At 36.9% G+C, this 24,234-nt stretch overlaps 1 protein-coding gene across 1 annotated transcript in view; it reads left to right on the top strand.

Moving 5' to 3' along the window:
• LOC128103853 (prolactin-4A1-like) overlaps window positions 1–18,004 on the top strand; it is a 29,355-nt gene extending 11,351 nt beyond the window's left edge. Inside the window, exons 2-5 of the mRNA XM_052728497.1 lie at window positions 13,510–13,682; window positions 15,118–15,222; window positions 16,339–16,518; window positions 17,816–18,004. Of these exons, the coding sequence (XP_052584457.1) occupies window positions 13,510–13,682; window positions 15,118–15,222; window positions 16,339–16,518; window positions 17,816–18,004 (647 nt within the window). The remainder of the gene's footprint in view (window positions 1–13,509; window positions 13,683–15,117; window positions 15,223–16,338; window positions 16,519–17,815) is intronic.
• Window positions 18,005–24,234: the final 6,230 nt, after the last annotated feature.

Here is a 24,234-nt window from a genome sequence, read left to right as displayed (position 1 = left end):
AGAGTCTTAGCTACAGCAGTAGAGAAGGGGACTACAGGAGATGCAGATGTGGCAATCAAGGGCCAAAGAATCCCTAGTTGAAAAGCAGAAAAACAAAAATGTCTTTATTTAAAAAGTCCACATAGCCCCATGAGAAGATTCTTTCTTGGGATAAAAACTTTCTGAAGGTTCCAAGACATAAAATCAACCAGAAAATAGGTAGCTTTCCTCTATGCCAATAATGTATCTCTGTAAAATGTAATTAGAAAAAAGCTACATTCACAATAGCTTCAAGGTAAAATAACTAGGAATAATCCATCAAAGGTAGTGAAATATTTAAGCAAAGAAAAATTTAAAACAATGGAGAAATAAATTGAAGAGCAAACTAAAAATACCAAAAGATGGAAAAGTTCCTATGCCCGTGGATTAGCACAATTGACATTGGAAAAAATGGTTCTATTGCCAAGATTTGTTTGCATATTCTATGTAATCCTATTAAAATATGAGTGACTTGCTTTCCAGACCTACAAAAGAGAATCCTAGAAGCTACCTAGAAGAATTGAAAATTTTTGAATAGCCAAAGCAGCCATAGAACAGTATTGTTTGCATGACTACAATTATTTTACCTTTAAAAAATTCAGAATCTTAGTAATGAAAACTCAAGATACTGGTACAAAACATAGAATACCATATAAAACCCAGGAAGAAACTCATGCACATACGGCCACCTGTGTTTCAATATATATATGCCAAAAACACACATTGGAAAAAGCCTTTCTAACAAACAGCACTGGTGAATCTGTATCTATACATAGAAGAAGTAAATCTAGATACATATCTCTCATCCTGTAAAAATCTCAAGCCAAAATATATCAAAGACCTGAATGTAAGATCCAAAACCAGGAGCTGAAGGTTAAAACATTTCAAGTTATACGCAGACAGGATTTCCTCTCATGGACTACAGCTGCAAGTCATACTATCCTCCCCTGACCCAAAGACAATGGGATTATATGAAATTTAAAAATTTCTTCATATCGAAGGAGAAATAGGCAGAGGGAAGATAAAGTGTACTAGATGAAAGAAAATAGGTACTCATACATCTGACAAGGGATCAATATCTAGACACTTTAGATAATTCAAGAAATTAAATACCAAAACAATCATCCAATCAAATGTCCAAATGAATTACATGAGTGCTAATCAAAGAGAAAAATAAATATTTGAAAAAGTGTGTACTCTGGACAACAGGAAAATGGGAACTAAAACTACTTTGCTATTCCCTCTCACTCCATCCCAAAATGGCTACAATTTAGAAAACACAATGAGGAACCATACTGATCAACATATGGGAAGACAAGAAGCATTATAAGTTGATGGTGGTAACAAGTGACACATCACTTGAGGAAATCACAGTGAATCATTATTATGGAAATTCATAAAATTCATGTAAGTCTTAACATATGGGGTAGTTATATTACCATATATATGGTAATATAATGGTAATGTGTATGTGGTAATATATATATGAATATATATATATTCATATATATATGAATCTAGGTCAGCATATGCACTGGTTATTTTTGTCTACTTGACATAAACTAGACATACCTGGGAAGAAGAAACATCAACTGAAAAATTACCTCCATCTGATTGGTCTGTAGACATGTCTTTAGGGACATTTTCTTGACTGTTCTTTGATGGAGGAGGGCCTATGAAACTGTGGGTGCTACCACCCCTGGCAGAATGGCCTGGGCTGTTTAAGAAAAGTAGATGAATGTCACCCTGAGAGCAAGGCCATAAGCAATGGTCTCTGCTTCAAGCTCCGGCCTTGAGCTCCTCACCGGGCCTCTTTCCTTCATGGACTATAACTTATTAAATAAATTAAGCCCGTTCCTTCCACAGGTTGCTTTTGGCTACGGTGTTTATCATAGCAACAAAGAGGCAAAGTGGAGCAGCATGGAGCTAATTATAGATCCGTGTTTATTGCTGTGCTAGTCCTAATACAAAAGATACTGAAACACCCTACATGTCCATCAGCAGATAAATGAAAAGAGAAAATGTTTCTTTATACCAATGGGCTTCTCTTCAGTCATAAAAATACAATTATGCATTTCTAGGAAAATGTAATGATCCACATATTAAACAAAATGAGACAATTTAAAAATACATATATTGTGTATTTCCTTTCACATGTGGATTTCAATTTAAATATCTATACACACACACACACACACACACACACACACACACACACATGAAAAGAAACTAAAGGTGAGTTGCAATGTGGGCGAATCCTAAAATGAATGAGGCTGGAAGAACATGGCAGGATAATGAAGGGCAAGGAAGACTAGTTTTATTTCATAACTGGAATCTAGGTGAATTTATACATGTGTGTGTATATATACACACATACACATCTGGAACAGGAAAACAGGACTGTATGGGGCAAGAAGAGGACCAGGTACACTGTGAAGAAGGAGTAGAAGAGCATACTTTGCCAGGAAAACAACAGGTAGTTCCAATGATACAAACATCAATGTCTTCAGGGTAAAGGAAAATAATAAAAACAGACAGAAATCATAAACATACACTTTTCAGAAATTGTAATATGGCCATATTAATATCTGTATTTCAGAAGAATATTATTACAGAAGAGGGCTATTAAAAACATTACATAAGTACAAAATCTGGAGCAAATAAGAGAAATAATTTTTTATATTATCTGGTTTTTATTTGTTTTGCTATATTAGCTAAGAATTACCTTGAACTTGTGAAATTCCTGCCTTCGTCACCCAAGTGCTGAGATTATAGGTATGTGCCAGCATACCCAACTTATGCGGTGCTGGGAACTAAATTCAAAGCCCAGCACCATACTTTTAAGATGCTGAATGGAGCCTGTCTCCTAACTGTAAGTAGGTTCTTCTTCCACTCTCCTTCAAGAGTGGTACAGGCAGACAGTAAGGAGAATTAATGGGAGGTGCTTTGTGGTCAATTCTGGTAAAACTACTTAAAACCAACTGACAGATGGGATTTAAATAAAAAGACTTTGAATTCTCAGTAGCTGCAGCGAGCTACCTGAGAATTTTTACAGCAGTTAAAAGTGTTGCTGCTCAATGCTCTGGAAGGCCTGAGTGTGCCAATCAAGAGCCTTCACTTCCAGAACAAATCTGCAGGTATGCAGGATGTTATTAGCTCCACTACTGAATGCCAGAGTGTAGGTGGGTCTCTGAAGAGATTGGTAGTCCCCATGACTGGAGCTGGAAACCCCCACAGGCCCAAATTCCTGTCTGGAGTTAAGGTGTGGTGGTGCCTTGGAGGCTGAGGTAGGAAGATATCACTCAAGCCTGTGGCAACTGGTCAAGTCTTGGAAGCCAGCTTCATTCAACTCCCTATTTGGAGCATGAGGCTCAGTTTTGAGGACTTGATTCCACCCAGGAAGAATCCGGCAAATCTGCTCTTTGTGGGAGCCTCTGTGGCCCCTGAAGTCATAAATCTTCCTTTTCCTTTGAGTTCCAGGAATCTGTGCATGGAAGTCAAAGAGGTGCCAAATTTGGTAAGAACCAGCTGGGTCTCGTTAGCTGAAATGCTAAGTACATCTAGCCAATCAGAGAAGAGCTGTCATAAAGCCACCCTTAGTTTCCGTTGTGATGTCAGCCTTGGTAGGCCTGCTGCTTTTTTTTTTTTTTTTCAGTCTGGTTCACCTTAAGGCACTCTCTGTCAAAAGTTGGAGCACTTCCGTAGCCTAGGGTTTCTGTTTCCGCTGACTCTTTCTTGCCCTTGGGACTTGAGTTTCCTGTCTGTTGGCCATAGAACCAGGTATCTGGTCTGAAGCCCTTATCTGAAGGGAAACTCCACATTTGAGGAACTGAGGCTATTACCCCTACCCAAGCACTCTACAAACTTAGCTACATCCTTAGTCATACATAAGAATCCTAAATGTCAGCCGGGCGGTGGTGGCGCACGCCTTTAATCCCAGCACTCGGGAGGCAGAGCCAGGCGGATCTCTGTGAGTTCGAGGCCAGCCTGGTCTACCAAGTGAGTTCCAGGAAAGGCGCAAAACTACACAGAGAAACCCTGTCTCGAAAAACCAAAAAAAAAAAAAAAAAAAAAAAAAAAAAAAAAAAAGAATCCTAAATGTCAATATAACAAAGAAGAGAAATAAATGAAGAACTTACAGAATTGAAAGAAACTCAGAAGTACATCTGTAATTGTAGTTTGGGCATGAAAAGTCTCTGAGAAACTAACGGAAAAAACTAGGGGGGACAGTAAGTAAGAAATGATCCAAATATCCTCCCAATCTCACACAGAACTGAATAGTAAAACACAACACCCACAAAGGCTATGGCAAAATCACCACCTACATAAGTGATATATTGAACCACACATCAAAGTCCAAAAAGATTGAGTCCTGAAGCTGCACAAAGTCTTTTTTGATTGTTGCAAGCAAGAGCACAGTAAAACCACCCAACTGGACCAGTCCATGAGGAGAAAGAAAAGTTTATTGGGGAACAAACTGCCAGTATCTCTCTGAGAATAGAGGACAGCGATTTGACAGGACAGTCAGCAGGGTAGAGGTCTTTGAGTTGACACAGGCTGTTCAGATTAATCAGGAATTAAATGCCTTGCCTAAGGTAAAGTCCTTCCCTTTAGGACATTGTCACCAGTACTGTCATTTTAGGGACCCTCTTGAATCTTACAATTACAATGGCATAAAAGCAAATATCAATAAACTAAATGTAAGAAAACAATAGAGAGTCATGGGTAAATTAAATAGCATAGTTCTAAGAGAACCACAGGTAATAAAGGTAGAAAGATAGAAAAATTAAAAGTAGAAAAAGCTAAGTAAAATATATTACATCCAAATAAGAGGCCCCTAAATCAATACTGTGAAGGAAATTTGTAGCACTAAATGAAAGTGAGGAAAATGTGAAATCAATCATAATATTTAATAAACATGAAGAGAAAATTTGAAAAAAGAAGAAAAGGAAGGACATGATAAATATAGTTGTGAAACACTTTCTGCTCTTTCATAGGACCGAAGTGTAGATCCCAGCAACCATGTTGGGCAGCTCACAACTGCCTTTAATTGCAGCTCTGGGGGAATCTGATGTCCTCTTTGTCCTCCTTGGGCACCTTCACATATGTGGTAAACAGACAGACCACAGACCAAAATTAAAAAAAATGAATCTTAGTTAAAAAAAATAAAAAGACTAATCAGATCGAAACAGTCACAAACCACAAACTACCATGGCTTGAATGTGAAATGTCCCTACAGGCTCCTATGTCTGAACACTTGTTCCCCAGCTGGTCGGGAAAGAACCTTTAAAACACATTTGAAACTCTACAGTTCAATTACTACTGGCTGAGATAAAAAGCAGTTTTGCAGAGTAAAAGGTAAAATTCAAAAAGAAATCAAACATAATCTATCCATTACTGCCACAAATATAAGTCAAAGCAATCATCCTAAAAATGCTCACGTATATATGAGACACAAAAAGACAATTATTTCCTCACACAGTAAGTTAAAGTCTATAAACACAAAGTGACCACAAGTACATGAGACAGTTACTTACAGGAATTCTAGGAGCTGGTTTGAGGCTTCCTCGTTGCTGTGCTTGTAATAGCACATCTTGATGGCTATGGCCACCAAACTTAGTGCAGGGAATGTGTGTTAGATCAGTACTGCATGCTGCTTCTTGGAAATTTCTATCTCAGATTTTAGATACACCTCTTAAATATGTAAAGTAAAAATTTCCCAGTGGAGTAGACCACATAGCATCTACAATATGGCTCAAGAGTTGCAACACCAGAAGTGTGATGTAGTTTAAGATGTAGGTGCAGGATGATTAACCATGATTTACATCTGTGAGATGAGGTACTGTGAGGTGAATACTTCCAAGGTAGGAATAGGTCTATTTTCCTTCTGCTTTTCCTATGAGACTGCTATACATCATGGGATGGCATTTCCTGAAACCACTTTCAGAAGCTAGTCACCTAGTGCTGCTCAAGTCTCGGGTAGCCAAGCCTCTAACAGTGTTGTTGCTTCAGCTATCAGATAATCAGCCCCAAGTAAGCCAATTATTATGGGGAACTGAGATGTGGTTGCCTCTGCCCTGTATTACAGATGTACTTTTTGTGGGATGTAAGATTCTGACCTACTCCATGCCTGGCAAATTCCTATGTTGCCAGGACCACTCACTCATTCGGTACATGGAGAGTGGAAGACATGTGTCTTTCTTTACATTATGCTTCAGCCTCCCAAACCCTGCATGCCCGACCTGTAGATCTCTGCATCATATCCAGTCATGGTTGTCTGGGATGGTTTCCATTTGCTGTAAATAAAGGTTTCTTTCCTAAGAGTGGTACTACACTTATCTATGGATGTAAGAGCATGATTTAGGATGGAGTTAGGAATGATGCTCAACTAGCAAAGTATTGGTGGTACATTCCTTTTTAGTGTCCATGACCTCACCAGCCCCAGTAAGCTGGCTAGGTTTTCAGTACCTATTGGTGAAATTATTAAGGCCACTCCGCATAGTTAAAAGGGAGATTTATTTAGTGGGTGACTTACAAAGAAGGGATAGGTAGGTCGCAGGGTCTGGGGAAGGTATATCGCAGTCCAGTGGTATTCTCTGGAGCTCTACTCGGTCAACCTCCACCATCCAGGGTCCTGGAACATCGAGAGCGCTGGCCCATCCAGATCTCGGGTTTCCAGGCGCCTCCCTTGGCCCTGCCTTGTAGGCGTGACAGTTGCCAAAGCCTCAATGGGGGTTGGAACTTCAGATCAAAGCTGGAATGGCTACCCACTACATCTCCCCCTTTTTGTCTAAATAAGAAGCTTCTAACCTAATACAAGACTATATTCAAAGTAATGGTTATCAAATATTGTCCAGGAATAATGAGGGATAATGACCTAGATAAGATGGAACTACAACCAATGTGAACAATATCAAGCAAGAAACACATACTAAAATCCAGAGAAGTATAGAGCATAGGTAAATGGCATGTTACAAAGATCATTCCAAAAGGTGTCCTATCCTAAAGAACCTGAATCTAATACTTAATACATTCTATCTAAGATAAAATATATATACTAAGTTGTAACTATAACTGCTAGTCTTCAATCCCATCAAAGACCTGAGAAGGAATATAATGGTACCTGAGAAAGGGTACTGGGAAGCTGAAGTGGGTGGAGCCTCAATGGGGGTTGGAACTTCCAGATCAAAGCTGGAATAGCTACCCACTACAAGTACCAGTCATGACTTCCTTCCTATTGAATGGGCCTTATGTCCAATTAGACATCTGTTGGTTGATACCAACATGTGAGGACTGCTTAGTGCATCTTTATGCACATCTTGGCATATTAGTCATTGTCCTGGTTGACAGGTACTGCACCTGGGTAGGACTGTCTAATTGCTTCCCTTCCTTGGTACCTTACATAGTATTTCCTGGTATCATGAGTCTAGATTACAGAAGACTTTTCATGTAATATCCAACTCAAATTATCTCAGGCTTGTGTCCTAACTACGCAATGTCTTCAGCAGTAGGGGTCAATCCTCTACTCCCAGAGAGGCAACCAAGGGTTACACCAATAGTCTCTATTGTTTTGAAAGTCACTTGGATCACCCTTACCAACCATTTGAAAGGATGTTTCTCATGCCTGATACTGGAGTTTTGTTAGTCTATAGTTACTGTGGGGATCATGGTCAGCTCAAATTACTTAACTTCATTTAACACACACACACACACACACACACACACACACACACACACACACACACACAAGCACACTAATATCTATTGTGTGTAATTTTAGGTAAATATAAAACAATATTATTTCTTGAGACTTTATCAAACAACCTTGGTGTTATTTGTCCCCCTTCTCTGTCTGTATTGACCTCTCTCCCTCCTTCTCGTTTGGAACCCCTTCTCTGTTTTTCCATTTTCTACTTCATTCACATTACTTGTATCCTGCTGCTTCCCTCTACAGTCACCGTCCTCCCTGTCCATGTCTATGGTCCCTTTATACGTCCCTGTTTTCTGTGATTATTCCATGTTTGTATATTCATGTGTGAGATTGAGAGCTAGAAACCTCAGATGGTTTGGTTTAACTAACTCAACATAATCTTTTCTAGGTCAATCCAATTACCAGCAAATTTCATTTTTTTCTTTAGAGCTTAATAATATTCCGTTGTGGAATATTATTCCATCACATTTCCATTACCCAGTCATCTGATGGAGGATATTTAGGTTGTTTTCATTATCTGGCTACTGTGAAGAGGGTGGCAACAAAGATGCCTGAATAAGTATCTGTGAAGGAGGATGTTGAGTCCTTTAAGCACATGCCAAGGAGTGATAGAGATGGGTCATATGGTAGACTTCTTTTAGTTTCTCAATGATTGTAGTAAATTCCAGAGTGATTTTATCAATTTGCATTCCCTCACCAATGTGGACACATGACCATTTACAATAACATCAAAAACAGCAATATATCTTGGAATAACTCTAACCAAGGAGATAAATGACCTCTACAATGAACAATTCAAATGTCTGAGGATAGAAAATGAGAAAGATAACAGAAAAATGTAAGGGCATCCCATGTTTATAATTCGCAGAATTAATACTGTGAAAATGACCATTCTATCAAAAGTAATCTACAAATTCATTGCAATTCCAATCAAAATACCAACAGTCTTCAAAGAAAAAGACCAAATCATTCAAAAGTTCACACAGAAAAATCAATGACCTAGAATAGCCAAAGAAATTCTGGGCAATAATAACAATGCTAGAGAAATTACCATTCCAGATTTCAAGATACCTTATATACCATAGTAATACAAACAATATGGTATGGCACAAAACAGATATGTCTACCAATGAAAGAAGAAGACCTAAACATGAATACTCATAAATTCAGCCATCTGATATTTGACAAAGAAGCAAAAAAAAAACAACAACAACTGGAGATAAAGAGGCAAAGACAAAGAGGAAAAAACAAACTGTTTAAAATAACATCTTCAACAAATGGTGCTGGGGAAACTGGATGTCTACATGCAAAAGAGTAAAATTAGGCCCCTAACACCTGCCAAAAATATTAACTCCAAATGGATCAACAATCTCAACTTGAAACAGTGAAACTGACAGAAGAAAATAGGCAGTACCCTTCAAGATATGGGTAGAGGGAAGAACTTGCTGAGTAGGATGTCGTTTGCCCATCCTATTGGAATTAAGGAATTAAAGCCAACAATTGACAACTGGGACTTCATAGAACTAAAAAGCTTCTGTTCCACTAAGAAACAATCAAATAAGTGAATAAAAGAACCCATGGAATGGGAATGAATCTTAGCAAGCTATACTTCTGACAGAGAATTAACATCCAGAATATACAAAGGACTCAAAAAGCAGAGTCAAGGAAACAAGTGACCCTCTTAAAAGTTGGACTAGGGAACTAAACAGAGAATTCTCAATAAAAGAAATAAAAATGAGTAAGAACCAATTCAAAAATATTCATAATTCTTAGCAAAAATGCAAATTAAAACAACTTTGCAATTTTTAATCTCACCTAAATCAGAATGGTTAGCTCTTTGGAAGTATGTATAATATGTTCCTCATAGCAGGCAACGTGCAGTAGCTGATCACATTGCATTCATAGTAAGCAAGTGTAGGGGCATGGCAAGAAGTGATCAAATAAGAGAAGAAATTCAGTAATTTTCCAGCTCCAGGTTTAGTATCTGATGCTATTGATAAAATCATTGGGCTCTAAGAGTTTAGGGAATTCTTCCTGTCCAACTCGGCTGCTTGCAACACACATAACCTCTCTCTTAAACCAGATCCACTCCGTACCCTACCTTTTCCCAGTGGTCCTGTTATCTCCACTACTGTGGAGTCTCCATTGAAACTTGGGTGTACTTTCGCAGCTTCACACAATGGTCTTTCAGGACATTCTTCTTTGATAGACACATGGGTTCTATCACTTTACTATTATGAAAAACTGATTTGGTGAACACTGATGGTTCAAGTATGTCTGCAATGTTTTCATTTGGAGTCTTTTCTGTACACCCCTGTAGATGTAACCAACCGTCTTATTAAATAAGAAACACAGAGCCGATTCAGAGGAGAAAGCCAAGAGGTCAGAGCTAAGAGCCTCACCCTTCCTGCTTCAGCGATCCTCTTCAGTCAAGAGAGCTCTCCGAAAAGGGACCTACTTCCTGTGTGTATGTCTTTATATACTCTAGCTGTTCTGCCTTCTCATTGGTTGTAACCCCAAACATGTGACTGCCTCGTCACTGCCTGAATGTACTGTCCTCCAAGTCCTTAAAGGCGTGCGCCACCGCCGCCATGCACTTGCTATGGCTCTAATAGCTCTGACCCCCAGACAACTTTATTTATTAACATACAATTAAAATCACATTTCAGTACAAGTAAAATACCAACACACACCCCGTGGTGGGGTCATTTGTAGGTCTAATTTAGTTTCTTGGAAGAAATTCAATCTGATTTCCACAGTGGCTAGAATAGTTTGCTTTCCCATCAATAGCGTGTAAAGGTTACATTTTATCCAAATTTCCGACTAACATGCAAACTGTTGTTTTGGGTGAATGCTGGAACCAAATGAACATTAATTCATAATCCTGAAATACATGGGGGATAGTTAGCCATGGTGCACAGAGGAGGATACAGAACTTTAAAGGGGCACAGGTTTTAAACTTGTCCTAGGAGTAGAAATTATAAAAAACCACATATGGTATCCAGTGCACATTATCTCCATATAAAGAAATTGTGCTGTGGTAGGTTGTGGTGGAGATGCTTGATGCATTCCAGGGGTAGAAAATATTGCTTAAAGGAGTGACTATAAGTCTAATATACATATTTGGGGGATATTAGATCTGGTGTGGGTAGGCATTCAGCCCTATGCCCCAAATAAGTACCAACAATAGGGAGCCTGTGGCCAGAGAGTCTGCCTGGAGCAAACAGATGAGTTCGGCAAGTGTGAAAAATTCTTGTTAACTCAATGACTAGGATAAGCAGTTAGAGTTGCTCCACTTCCTTCCTGGTTCCATGGCCCTGTGGGAATGCCACAGGATGAGGAGCAAATTGCCTAGTGAGGAATGAGAGTGCATTATTGAAAGCTAAGTAACACAGTATCCCTCACCCACAGTGCTGTAACCAGGATGCTCTTGGGAGGAAACAACTGCAACAAACTTTGAAATCTTTTGGGGCTTGCTAACTTGTTTGGTATCATCCTTCCTTAGATGTTGAATATGATTATCAGTTTGCATTTGTTTGAAACAAGCAGCAGTGCTCCTTCAGAGGTTGTCTTCATGCTCTGAAAAACATTGCATTATATAATATTAACATCCAGTAGCAAATAGATATGGAAATTAAATTAGAAGAACAGCAAAGATAGCAGACATAGTAGAAAAAATATTCCCACAAGGCATAAGCTTATTGAAAAATCCCAGTTGAAAGTGATTAATGTCCTATGCAGTGTCATATAGAGAGGTCCCTATGGCCCATTACACTACACAGGCTGTTGTCATTGATGCTGGATCATGCCAAAACTAGAAAGTCAGATTATTACTGAAGATACCACATGACTATGGAGAAAAAGGGGGAAACTAAGCTGGATATCCTGTCATGCTGTCTGAATTTCATGATATCAAACAGCACTTGGCTTGCTACCGGGATCAAGTACATCAAAGGACCTAATGAACCATTTGTTAACATACTTCATGCAAGATGTTATGTGAAGAATCAACTACATTCTGATTGTATTTAAATCCAGGTCTACAGAAGGAACTAATGTTTAGTGCAGTTTAGAACTAATGTTTAGTTTCACTGTGAAGACTGAAAATCTAACAGGGATGTCCTAGATTCCAATAGGGAATCTTGAACAGTTGTTTCACTAAAAGGATATGATGTGCCCATGAAATTATCTTATAATTGTGTTTTTACAACCATATATTACTTCCAATTTCAGCCTAGGGTATAGTATTTATAGTTTTCCATTGATAACGGCAAAAGGTTAACTGTTGAAAATAAGTTAGTCTTGTCCGATGTTTGAATTCTAGGAAATTGATGAAATACATATATAATACCACCAAGGTTCTGAGAAAATTACAGAGGTGGCATAACTGTATAAGAATCTAAAGAAAAAGGCCAAGAATTGAGGCATAGTATTCTTCTTGTGTTGACCTTTAATATAATTTCTTCTTCAGTCATGGCTAAGAAATAAGCAAAGGAATGCACATATAACTAGGTCTATGGCCGTGTTCATGAGGCCGTTAGAATTCCCTGAGGGAGTAGAGTCACAGGAATCTCATTTGGGATTCTGGATACCCTTCCTCCAATTCCCTTGCAGTATGTGGCCTGAAGGTGATATGATAGAGTATATAGGAGGTGGAAAGTTAACTGAAGGGAAGCCTCCTCCTTGGGTATCCACGCTGCAGTGAGACATTTCAGAGATGCAACTGTCTTTGCCTCAGCAATGCTTTGCCTGTAAGTATTGTTTTTACTCATGTTCCTCGAGATACGATTAAGAATTGCATTATTTTACCAAGCTGAGTTTAAATGGCCTATGCTACTAATGTCATTTGATGCCATATTTGTCCTGAGTTCGAAAATGGGAGTGTTTCTGATACCAAGTGTGTGGAAACCAAGAATGTTTCTGTACAAATTCCATGCAAAGTGCAGTTACGAATCAAGGTATGATCAAAAATTCAAAATTGAAGAAATGGAGATGTTTGCTAGAATGAGAACATAATCTATAGGTAACAATCTTTCTGGGGTCACCTCCATGTGTTGCTAAATATGAATGACTCTAAAGAAATTTTCAATGCAGGAGACTGATGTTGACAAGCATAACACATGTGCATACCACACATCTCTGACAATCTCATCCTGCCAAAATACCATTTCAAAAGAAAAACATGCAGGGATTAAGTATTTGACTCTATAGTCTTCATAACATTTTCAAGAATTAGTAATGATGATAAGATATATTTTACAAAAACTTATATAAAGAATATTTATGGGCATGTTTTATAGAGAGATATATGTTGTACATAAAATAAATTTGGGAAATTATTATGAATTTAGAAATTTTGACATAAATGATATAAATTATTTGATGATGCCTCGTTTTTAGTTAAAATTTTGGAAATTAACTTGTATGCCATACAATTTTGGGCATATCTAGTTTTTTCAGCATTTCTGCTTAGGGATTTTACCATGCATGAATCTTTACCAATTCCCTGTTTTTATATTGGACATTTCCAACTACAGTTATCAAAGGTTATGTGGCCATTAGGATCTTGAACTCATATTTTATATCTGAAATCTCTCAAGTTAATGTGACTAAAGCAGATAGACTTAAATTTCATACATACATACCTGTTCATCCTTTTGAAAGTGCAAAGTATTAATATGTTACAACTATGTCTCAGTCAATATAATTCAAGGCAAATTGATGATGACTCTTGATAGCCTCATAGGAAGAGACCTCAAAGTGGTCTTCTTTGTTAACAGGGACACTGTTCTTGCTGCTGATACCCATAGTCCGAAGTGAGAACATGACCTCTGCTGTGAAGGTTAAAATGTTGAATGTCTCCTACCACTCTCCCTTTGGGGAAATGTTGGATCAGGCAATCAAGTCATCCCAGTATATGAATCGCCGAATTTCAGAACTGTCCACTCACTTTGTAAGTATCATGGTTGGTTTCTGAAGACTTTACAGGGTGTTTTTCATGCCAATAAAGCTCAAATGAGAAAAGTATCATGGGCCAGTTTCAACATAATATTCCTTCATAGGGGAAACCTTAAACTACTGAAATGTGGAGTAGGACAGCACAGTTTGATGAAATGTCAAATGTTTGCTAAGAATACAATGACTTTTTCTCAATATTTTAGCTTTAACTTACTCTTGTAACACAAAGACACAAAGCTCAGGAGTATAAGACTGAGGAAATACTTTGGTTTTCTATTCCTTTGTATAGGAGACATGTGTCCTTCGATGTCCTCCGTTTAGGACACTATAAATATCCAATAAAGGAGAACTGCTTCACAATGGATTCAGGGGATTGAATAGAATTAAAGAGACTGAAATAAATGATGAAGAAGAAAAATAATCAAATTACTTCAGAAATCCCCAAATGCTAAGAGGTATCATAGAATTAATTACAAGACTTGAGATTAAGATGGTGGATCTAGTTTAGAACTGAAAGCAGATCCTCTACTCATGGTGAAGTAAATTTGAAGACAAAAAACAAAACAAAACAAAACAAAAAAAACATCTATTTTAGAATAATTAATGAGGCAACAGTAGATGAGGATTTTAGTACATCAATTAGCATGTAAGAATGTGGCTGAAGGCCTATAATATATATTCCTACATTATACTCACTAGCTTTTCTATCACTCAATATCTATACTATCCCAGCAATCTTTTAGAATTATCACAAATTTTCTTAGTAGTATTTTTTGATGATAATGTGTCAAATAAGTATACCAAAGTAAATGCAATAATTAAATAATGGCATATTAGTCAATGTCTTTATGATTAATATTTTTCTATTTTAACTGGCTTATCATCTACGATTTCCTAGTATATTGTATTTGGTAGTTTAGAACTCACTTTACCACAACACAACTGTACTGAGAATTTATGACCATCTTGGTACAGGACAGCTGTGCAGATACAGGGAGATTTGAAAGTGAAGTTCTACTGGTATGATGACTAGTTAAGGAACATCAGTTTGGATCAAAATGTAATAAACAAGTTGACGAATAAAAATATTTAAGAATTTTTGCAGTGGCACAAATATTACCATATACAACACTTATTTTTTTTTTGTTTTTAGATTTTAGTGTCTCCTTGCCACATAGTAACTTTTAGAAAAAATGAGAATAGTGAGGAGGGAAAGAGATTGAGAGATTAGAAAACCAGATAAATCAAAAATGAGATTGCAATTAAAATGGAAATAAGTCGATTGAAAATTACTTGTCTAACTCCTTATTTTTATTTTTAGGATTATTTAATTTTAAAATCAGACAGCTATCAAATACATCAATGCCCAAGTCATTGATTCATTTACTCAACTTAGAAATGACAACTAATTGAACTTTTCATCATTTCAGAATAGATTTTATGCCAGCGGTCGGGGGTTTAACAACAAGATCACTAGATGCCACACTTCTTCCCTCTCTAGGCCAGAAAACAAGGAGCAAGCCCAAAATACTGAAGTGAGTTCTCAGCCTTGGTTTGTTACCAAAACAACTGAAGACTGCAGTGCACTGGCTTTGCCATGCACTTATATTACCTGTATTATATTATAGTATAATAGTATATGGCAATCAACTTGCAGAAAAAAATAAAAAATAGATAAGGAATGGGAAATCAAAGAACAATCCTATTGAAAAACATTATGTAAAATCATTGCTAAGTGATATTATAGCAGATCTAAACACTATCCATTCAGAAAAGCCATTTTACTAATGCCTTGCCCTTGATCTTGTTCTTACTGTTCTGTAGTGTGAGCCAACTCTGAGATAATGGCTCAGCATGTACAGATGTATATGTAGATGAAGCACTAATAGAGCTGTGCTCATCATGTGTTACACTAAGTCCTGTGTTGGAAGAATTTAACATTACTGAACACTATACCATCTATTCTTGACATTTGTATCTTCCCAGGATCTACTTCTATTTCTTTACCTAACTGCCCATTCCTCTCTGACCTCTCTACTTTTACCTATGACATAACTGGAAGCCTGGAAATCACTTGAAGAAAGGGGTCCTGTAAAATGCAATATGATGTTCCTCAAAATAAAACTAGCCATTCTTGTAATGAGGACTTTATATGCAATGCTTGCTCTAACTTATAATGGTTATTATCTCTGACTTCTGATTCCCTTCCATGAAGCAACTTAAGTGATTTACAACGAACATTATCACATATCTAAAATTTCCCCACAGATATATTCCACCTTCCTTGTTTTTCTTAATGTTACCAGTATTTTATATGTCTACATTCTTATTTATTACTTATAAAATAATTAATAATACAATAATAGAAAGTAAAATGGAAGTCTAGGAAGAAGTTACAATGATTAAGAGTTACTACTTAGCTGGAAATACTTTTCTGATATTTCTGATTTAACCTTATCAAAATTCAATAGCATGAGGACAGTGGCTACAGTTTAAACTTATAAAATCGGTGCGAACAAAAGAATGTTCTAAATATGCATATCAATGACCAAAGGAGGGCCCATTTCAGCTACTTGTGCAAAAACTGCCTGTATCTTAACTCTGTTGCATTTCCTTTATTCTAATGTGATTGCTCAATTATGGTTCCTTAGTCGGAAGTCCTACTGAAGTTGGCACACGGTCTATTGCAATCCTGGGTCAACCCTCTGCACCATCTGTGGGTTGAAATGGGTGACAAGCTGGGATACACTCCCCCTTACCTCACAAAAGCCTTGGAGATTAAGGCTATAAACAGAAATCTCCTTGGGGCCATGAAGAAGATCACCAGCAAGGTGAGTAGCTTCCTAAAGTTCTTTGTCTTTTTTCACGCATGAACGGAGTAACCTGTGAAATGACAAATGAATTTTGAAACACTTCCCTTTGCAGCAAAGAAATTGAGGTATCCAATTAAGTCAATATCCTCACTACTACTACTCATAACCCCAACCTTCTCAAAGTCACTTTACTCAGCACACCACATCTCAAGGATCTCAGAAGAAGACAGTTGTTCCTCACAATTATTTGGAAAATACCTTTCTGGACCAAGAGACAAATGTGTAACTATCTCAGCAGTTCTTATTACAGTCAATGCTCAGCTAACTATATCTTAAGTCACTAATTCCTTACTGTGCCTAAGGATTTGTACACATACACTATATGAGGTATTTATTTAGTAGAAAGGAAGAAAAGGATGATAGTGTAGTATCTGAATCCATAAAACACAAAAGCAGTAGTTGGGGATAATTCTGAAGAAATATGAAGTTCAATAATTGACAGGATTTGTGCTAGCTGCTCCATGTTCCTTGATATCAAGTTACTAGCTGCCCGTGTGTCTGCCCCCCTGTGTTGTGTGAGACTTTTCCTGGAGAGACAAGACAAGCAGGTCTACTCACCCCAGAAAGGGAACACACGACAGACCAAAGTAACAGCTACATTGATGTCCAATTTGGTGAAACAATTAGCTTTTGCTGGAGTTCTAACAGGTTGAGAGTGACTTGCAAGAGAATGGGTGACCCCAAAACAGCTGCATCACAGAAAAGTCCTACCCCAACCCCCACCACAGGTGACAATCATGAAAGCTGGAACTGTAGAGCTCTCTGCACAAGTTGCAAGAAGCTCAACAGATCTGAGAGCTCTTCTCCCTCTAATTCAGCAGGCAAGCATCTACACAGCTAGTAGTTGTTTACTGAGTCTGTAAAGCCGGGAGGAGCCTTGAGAAGCTTCCAACATTCTAGTCTCTCAGACATGAAATTTGGGATTTTGTTTTGTTTTGTTTTGTTTTGTTTTTGAGTATTTTGAAGCTGCCCCTCTGTCTTGGGTGTATTTTTCATTTGGGAACCAATTATACAACATCGTGGAAAACACAAACTTCAGTGGATATCAGTTTTATGTCACAAAATACATCAATCTGCCCCACTTCTAGTTTTAAATGGCTAACATATTTTAAGTCCTCTGTTCCACGTAAATGAAAATCCATGGGTTTAATTGTTACAATATTAACTTCCCACAAAATTGAATTTAACATGTAGAAGAAATAGGATCCCAAACTCTCATCTATAATTAATCCTTAACTATTATTTTGGTGATTAGGCTAATTTTGCACTTGAAGAAAATGTGGACGCCCCTGCCTGGTCTGAATTGGCATCTTTACAGTCAACCAATAGAAACACTAGATATTTTGCCTTTTATAACCTGTTTCACTGCTTGGGAAGAGACTCAAATGATGTGGAAATGTATCTGAAGCTCTTGAAGTGCCGAATGGTCCAAAGCAACTGCTAAGAGCACATTCTTTCCTTCTGCCTCGGTGACAGTTCTTGATGGTGCACTCATGTGAAGCTTCTTTTACATACTTACATGTTGAACCTGTGCTTGAGTGTAATTGGTCTGTTCTACAAAAATAAAAATAAAAAAGTCTAAACAAAGTTCCTAATGATATCTTTTGTTGATTTAATACAAAGTCTACTAAAAACATTAATGAATTATTATTAAAAAATGTCACAGATAACCAGAAGTTATGCTGGCAAATAATATACTTCACAACATAATCTTAGAATCACAAAATTTTCCATGAATGAAGTTGTTAAAATCAAAGAATGATATTGCTATCAATCAGTCCATCTATATCTCACAAACATGGCGATCTTGACTTATGAAAGACAGACATTCTCTATCCCCCGACATTTTGTGGAATATCCACAGACAATAGTATTACAGTGCCACCCCTAAGCACTGTGACTTTTTCAAAAAGTCTGAAACATGAGGCTATAAACATGGAGTGGCCCTGGGTTTCATTACAACTGTCTTTAACCATGATCCTCTGAATTCTCATCTTTTCTGACCACCTTAGATATAAAACATGTGCTCTAGTCACTCTTGGTCAAAAGAGGGTTCTTAGGAGTAATTTCAATATTACCTCATCTAATATATTCCTGTCATTCTCTGGTGGTTCAAGTAAAAAGTTAGAGAGGCAAACATGGTCAGTTCCTACAATGTTTCTCCTTACTTCTTCCAGATTTCCTCTTTTTCTTTTATTGTCTTAGATCCTCTCTAGCTCAGATCATCAAAGATGGTATGGTTGTCAGATTGTTTTAGGGAATATACCACGGGTTTTACAGAGATTTCTATACAATGGGAACTAGCCCAGTCAAAATTTTCATATACATTAGATTAGATTAACAAACAAGTAAAAATGGGAAGTTACTGATAAGATGCTCTTAGAATACTAACCATGGTGAAACCCTGAGTCTATTATAACTTTTAAATTCTAATAACAAATATCCTCTGTTCTCCATCCATATCCCCTTACTATTCTTTTTTATTTCATGAAAATGTTCATTACATTAGAAGTATGCTTTACTTTTATCTTTTGAATGACTATAATACAGAAACGAGTAGAACTCAGAAACTATGGAGGTCAGAATTTAAAAGAAAATTGTCTACCAGATTTAAAAAAAAAAAAAAGACTTCCCATAGTTAAAGTTGTCCACCCAAATTGGTCTCATGCTTCATTGTCAGGGTTGTTTGATTTGAACCCAGTTCTTGCCAGTAACATTAATGATCACAGTCTTTCAGAGTATAGCATAACATGCCACAAATTAATCTGTCAATCTTTCTCTTACCTTTTGGATACAAGCAAAATATCACCTCACCCTGATATATTCTAACATTCTTCCTTTAAACGGCAGGAAAGTACAATGAAATTCAAAGTTTATACATAAGACATTTTCTGTTAAGAGCATCAAATGCTACTCTGCTTCACAAGCAGATTTCTTACACAAATTCATGCATATTTCTAACACAGAGCATGGTATTTAAAGGGAGGATTTGGTAGTGAACAACACTTTTAATTTTATGAAGCCTATTCATTCAAAGTACAAATTTAAAAATTCAGGTATAATTGGAGGGGTCAGTGGTTAAAGCCCTCTACCATATAGTGACATTTAACTGAATTCTGTAGTTCCTAGACAAAATGGTGGAGAGATATAGATAGTGGGGAAGAGTTAATAAGGAACAGTATAAAAGATACTTAATACAATAACTGCTCTTTAATTATTTTACTTCCTATTTCTCTGAAAAAATACCCTGACAAGAGCACCTAAAGGAAAAAGGGGGTGTATTTTGGACTTCAGGTAGAGGATGATAGATTCCATAATGGTAGGGAAGGAGAGCATGACAGTAGAACCCTAAACTCCTGATTTCATGTTCATCCACACACAGAGAGCAAAGAGAGGGAGATAAGGAAGAGGAGCCAGTCTATAAAAGCTCAAAATCTGCCTCCATCAAGGCTTTATCTCTCCCAATGGTTCCATAACATTTCCAAACACTGACACTAACTGGGGGCCAAGGTTTCAAATACATGGGGACATTTCCCATTCAAATCTCCATAACTACCTTTTCTATCAGAAAAGTCAATAAAAATATCATCAAACATGATTAATTTACAAGAAAGTGTAATCAGAGGCTTTTCTCTGTCCTGCTCCATCATGCAACCATTTTCAAGTAATCACTCAGAAGATTATATTAATTATAAATGCTTGGTCAATGGCTTGGGCTTATTACTAGCTAGCTCTTACATTTAAATTAATCCATAATTCTTTTTTTTTGTTTGTTTTTTCAAGACAGAGTTTCTCTGTGTAGCTTTGTGCCTTTCCTGGAACTCGCTTTGGAGACCAGGCTGGCCTCAAACTCACAGAGATCTGCCTGCCTTTGCCTCCCGAGTGCTGGGATTAAAGGTGTGCGCCACCACCGCTGGCAGAAGTTGTATTTTTTTTTTCGAGACAGGGTTTCTCTGTGTAGCTCTGGAGCCTGTCCTGAAACTCACTCTGTAGCCCAGGCTGGCCTCGAACTCACAGAGATTTGCCTGCCTCTGCCTCCCGAGTGCTGGGATTAAAGGCATGTGCCACCACCACCCAGCTTAACCCATAATTCTTATCTACATTTAGCCACATGGCTTGTACCTCATTTTCTATACATCTTGCTTCCTCCACAGCTGGCTGGAGTCTACCTTTCTCCATCTTTGTCTTCAGTTTGATTGTACCACTCAACCTTATTCTGCCTCGCCATTGGCTAAACAACTTTATTTATTAACCAATGAAAGCAACACATATTCATACCACACAGAAAGACCATTCCACAGCAAAGAATATATATATATATATGTATATATATGTATATATATACATATATATATGTATGTATGTATATATATACATATATATATATAAAACTTTTAACATTCTTTCATGAAACATAAAATAAATCAAAAACTTGAGGAAACTAGAAATCAAAAGAACTTACCTCAACATAAAAGAGCCTATATCTGAGAAATATATACCAACTAAATGGGGAAAAAATGACATTTTCTCAAAATCAGGAAGAAAATCATGGTGTTCATTTTCTCAAATCTTATTTTACATAATGTTTGAAATCTTAGACAAAGCAGTAAGACAAGAGAACTTTAATCATCATTAGATCACCAGAATGACAATAACTTTATCATAATCAATAATCTTACCACTGTGTTTTTAATTTATGTTCACAAGTGTCTTATTGAAAATATTCACTATGAGGAATTTATAAATACCAATACTCACTTTAAAGAAAATATTTAATATTTCTTATTATTTCATGTTGCTCAACACACACACATACCAGTAGATATATGTATATATTAGCAGGCTATGATTCTATTATGAGAAAGAGACAGACTGAGGACTGAGAGATTTAAGATCAGATTAGTCAATGAATGAATAAATTACTGGAAAAGACTGTGGAGGAGAGGATAAAGTAAACTGGGATTAAATTCCAAAAAAAATCAAGTATATGTATTCTTTTTTGAATTTCTAATTTTTTAAAAAATTATACATTTTTAATTAAAATATGATTACATTAATTTCCTCATTCTCTTTTCTCTCTCCAGCTGCTCCCAGGTCTCCAGGTCTCCAAATACTTCCCTGTGCAGTATATGTATTTTTTTTTTTTTTTTGGTTTTACGAGACAAGGTTTCTCTGTAACTTTGCGCCTTTCCTGGATCTCACTCTGTAGACCAGGCTGGCCTCAAACTCACAGAGATCCACCTGGCTCTGCCTCCCGAGTGCTGGGGTTAAAGGCGTGCGCCACCACCGCCCGGTCAGTATATGTATTCTTAAAGATTCAACATGATGTAGTAAGGAAGTATTATCTCAACAAAGAAAACAGATGCTGCTAAATTGCACCAAACCTTTAAAGGAGAGTTAACAGTAAGTAATATTGCTCAAAATATATGATAAATATGAATGTAGAAAACATTACCGAACTCAATTTATGAAGGCATATAACTGATACCAAAAAGTGGACACAACAACTGCAAACAGCAAAACAATAAAAAAAAATCTTTTATAGGTGTAGAGGCAAATATTTTCAATAAGATACTTGTAAGTCTAATTTAGCAACAGAGCAAAAGATCATTAACCATTGCCAAGGTATTATCTCTTGAAGATACAAGCCTGTCCAACAGTTATAAATCCACAAAGTAACACAGCAGGTAAAGAGACTAAGGAATCCAATCCACATGACAATTACAAATTTCAACATTCATTAAGAAGCAATAGAGAAAAAAAAAAGCCAGGCGGTGGTGGGGCACGCTTTTAATCCCAGCACTTGGGAGGCAGAGACAGGCGGATCACTGTGGGTTCAAGGCCAGCCTGGTCTCTAAAGCGAGTTCCAGGAAGGCACAAAGCTACACAGAGAAACCCTGTCTTGAAAAACCAAAAAAAGAAGAAGAAGAAGAAGAAGAAGAAGAAGAAGAAGAAGAAGAAGAAGAAGAAGAAGAAGAAGAAGAAGAAGAAGAAGAAGAAGAAGCAATAGAGAGCCAGGTGGTGGTGGTGCATGCCTTTAATCCCAGCACTCGGGAGGCAGAGGCAGGCGGATCTCTGTGAGTTTGAGGCCAGCCTGGGCTACAGAGTGTGTTCCAGGAAAGATGCAAAGTTACACAGAGAAATCCTGTCTCAAAAGACCAAAAAAAAAAGAAGAAGCAATAGAGGATAAAGATGACAACCTGAAAGCCAACATTTTAGTTTATGAGAAAAGACCAGTTTCTCTGACATCTAAAAGGAAGTGAGTGCATCTACTCTTTGAACTCTTACTCAATGTAATGCTCAAAGTCTTAGGTAGAGTAAAAGAAGAAAGAAAAGAAAGAAAGAAAGAAAGAAAGAAAGAAGAAAGAAAGAAAGAAAGAAAGAAAGAGAGGTGGGGGAGGGAGGGAGGGAGGGAGGGAGGAAGGAAGGAAGGAAGGAAGGAAGAAAGAAAGAAAGAAAGCAAGAAAGAAAGAAAGAAAGAAAGAAAGAAAGAAAGAAAGAAAGAAAGAAAGAAAGAAAGAAAGAAAAAGAAAGAAAGAAAAAGTTAAAATTACAATAAGAACATACTTAAATTTCAGATAATGTGATTCTATAATTTAAGAACTGAAATGAACCAAAACACTCACTCTTATGTCTTACTAAACACCTGCAGAAAGTTGCTTGATGCAATGTCAACATAGCAAAAAAATGTTCAAAGACCATCTACAGATCAATAATTTACTTCATTGTAAATTAATCAGAAAATACCCAACTCACTCTGACTTCAACAAATATAATATCATATCTAATAAACTTAACAAGGTAGGGTACAAATGTCTGTATTAAAAATCTATAAAACAATGAACACATATACTGAAGAAGAGCTTGTAAGATGGGAAGAATTTGTGCTTGGGGACTGAAGATTTATATTTTTAAAATTGTTATTTCAACAAAAACAGTATAAGAATTTGATAATAATCTTCATTGAAATATCAATGACCTTTTTACAAAAACTAGAAAATATGATACTAAAATTTGTATGGAAAAATAAGAGACCACGATAGGCACAGTTAACCTGAGAAAATAGATCAATGCTATTCCTTGCTCAGAAGAGTTTCAATTTCATGTAGTCCATGGACAGTTATGGGGATAACTTCATGCTTGGTGGTAGTCCATTTGAAAATTCCCTCAACAATGCATGTATTATGAAGTATTATCTCTACCAGCTTCAAAGTTTCATGTCTTCAACATGATGGTATTTAATCCAATTTAAAGTCGGTTTTATAAATAGTGAAAGAATCAGTTAGCAGAGAGAAGAACTAGCCTAAAAATGGGAGGAAATTTTGGGGAACTATATCGCTAAAAACGGTTGTATATACCCAAAATATAAAAAATGATTCTAAAAGTTAAACAGGAAAAAGTGAACCATCCAACCAATACATGGTGGAATGAATGAAGCATGTAGTTATCAAAAGAATAAATATAGATGACCAGTGATTTTTTTTAACTTAAGCATTATTAGGTGAGAGAAAAATAAATATAAACAGATCTAATAGTCATTACCACCCCAGTATGAAGGCCATCATGTAAGAACACAAATACTGGTGAGAACATAAGGGAAGAATACCACACGGGGCTGGTAAGAACACAAACTGATACAGCTACTATGGAAATCACTACAGAGTATCTCGAAGA

Source organism: Peromyscus californicus, unplaced genomic scaffold (genome assembly GCF_007827085.1).
Source record: "Peromyscus californicus insignis strain IS unplaced genomic scaffold, ASM782708v3 Scaffold_8__1_contigs__length_139910024, whole genome shotgun sequence".
Taxonomy (NCBI): domain Eukaryota; kingdom Metazoa; phylum Chordata; class Mammalia; order Rodentia; family Cricetidae; genus Peromyscus; species Peromyscus californicus.
Note: the sequence above shows the minus strand (reverse complement) of the source record. Positions and strands in the feature narration are given on the sequence as shown.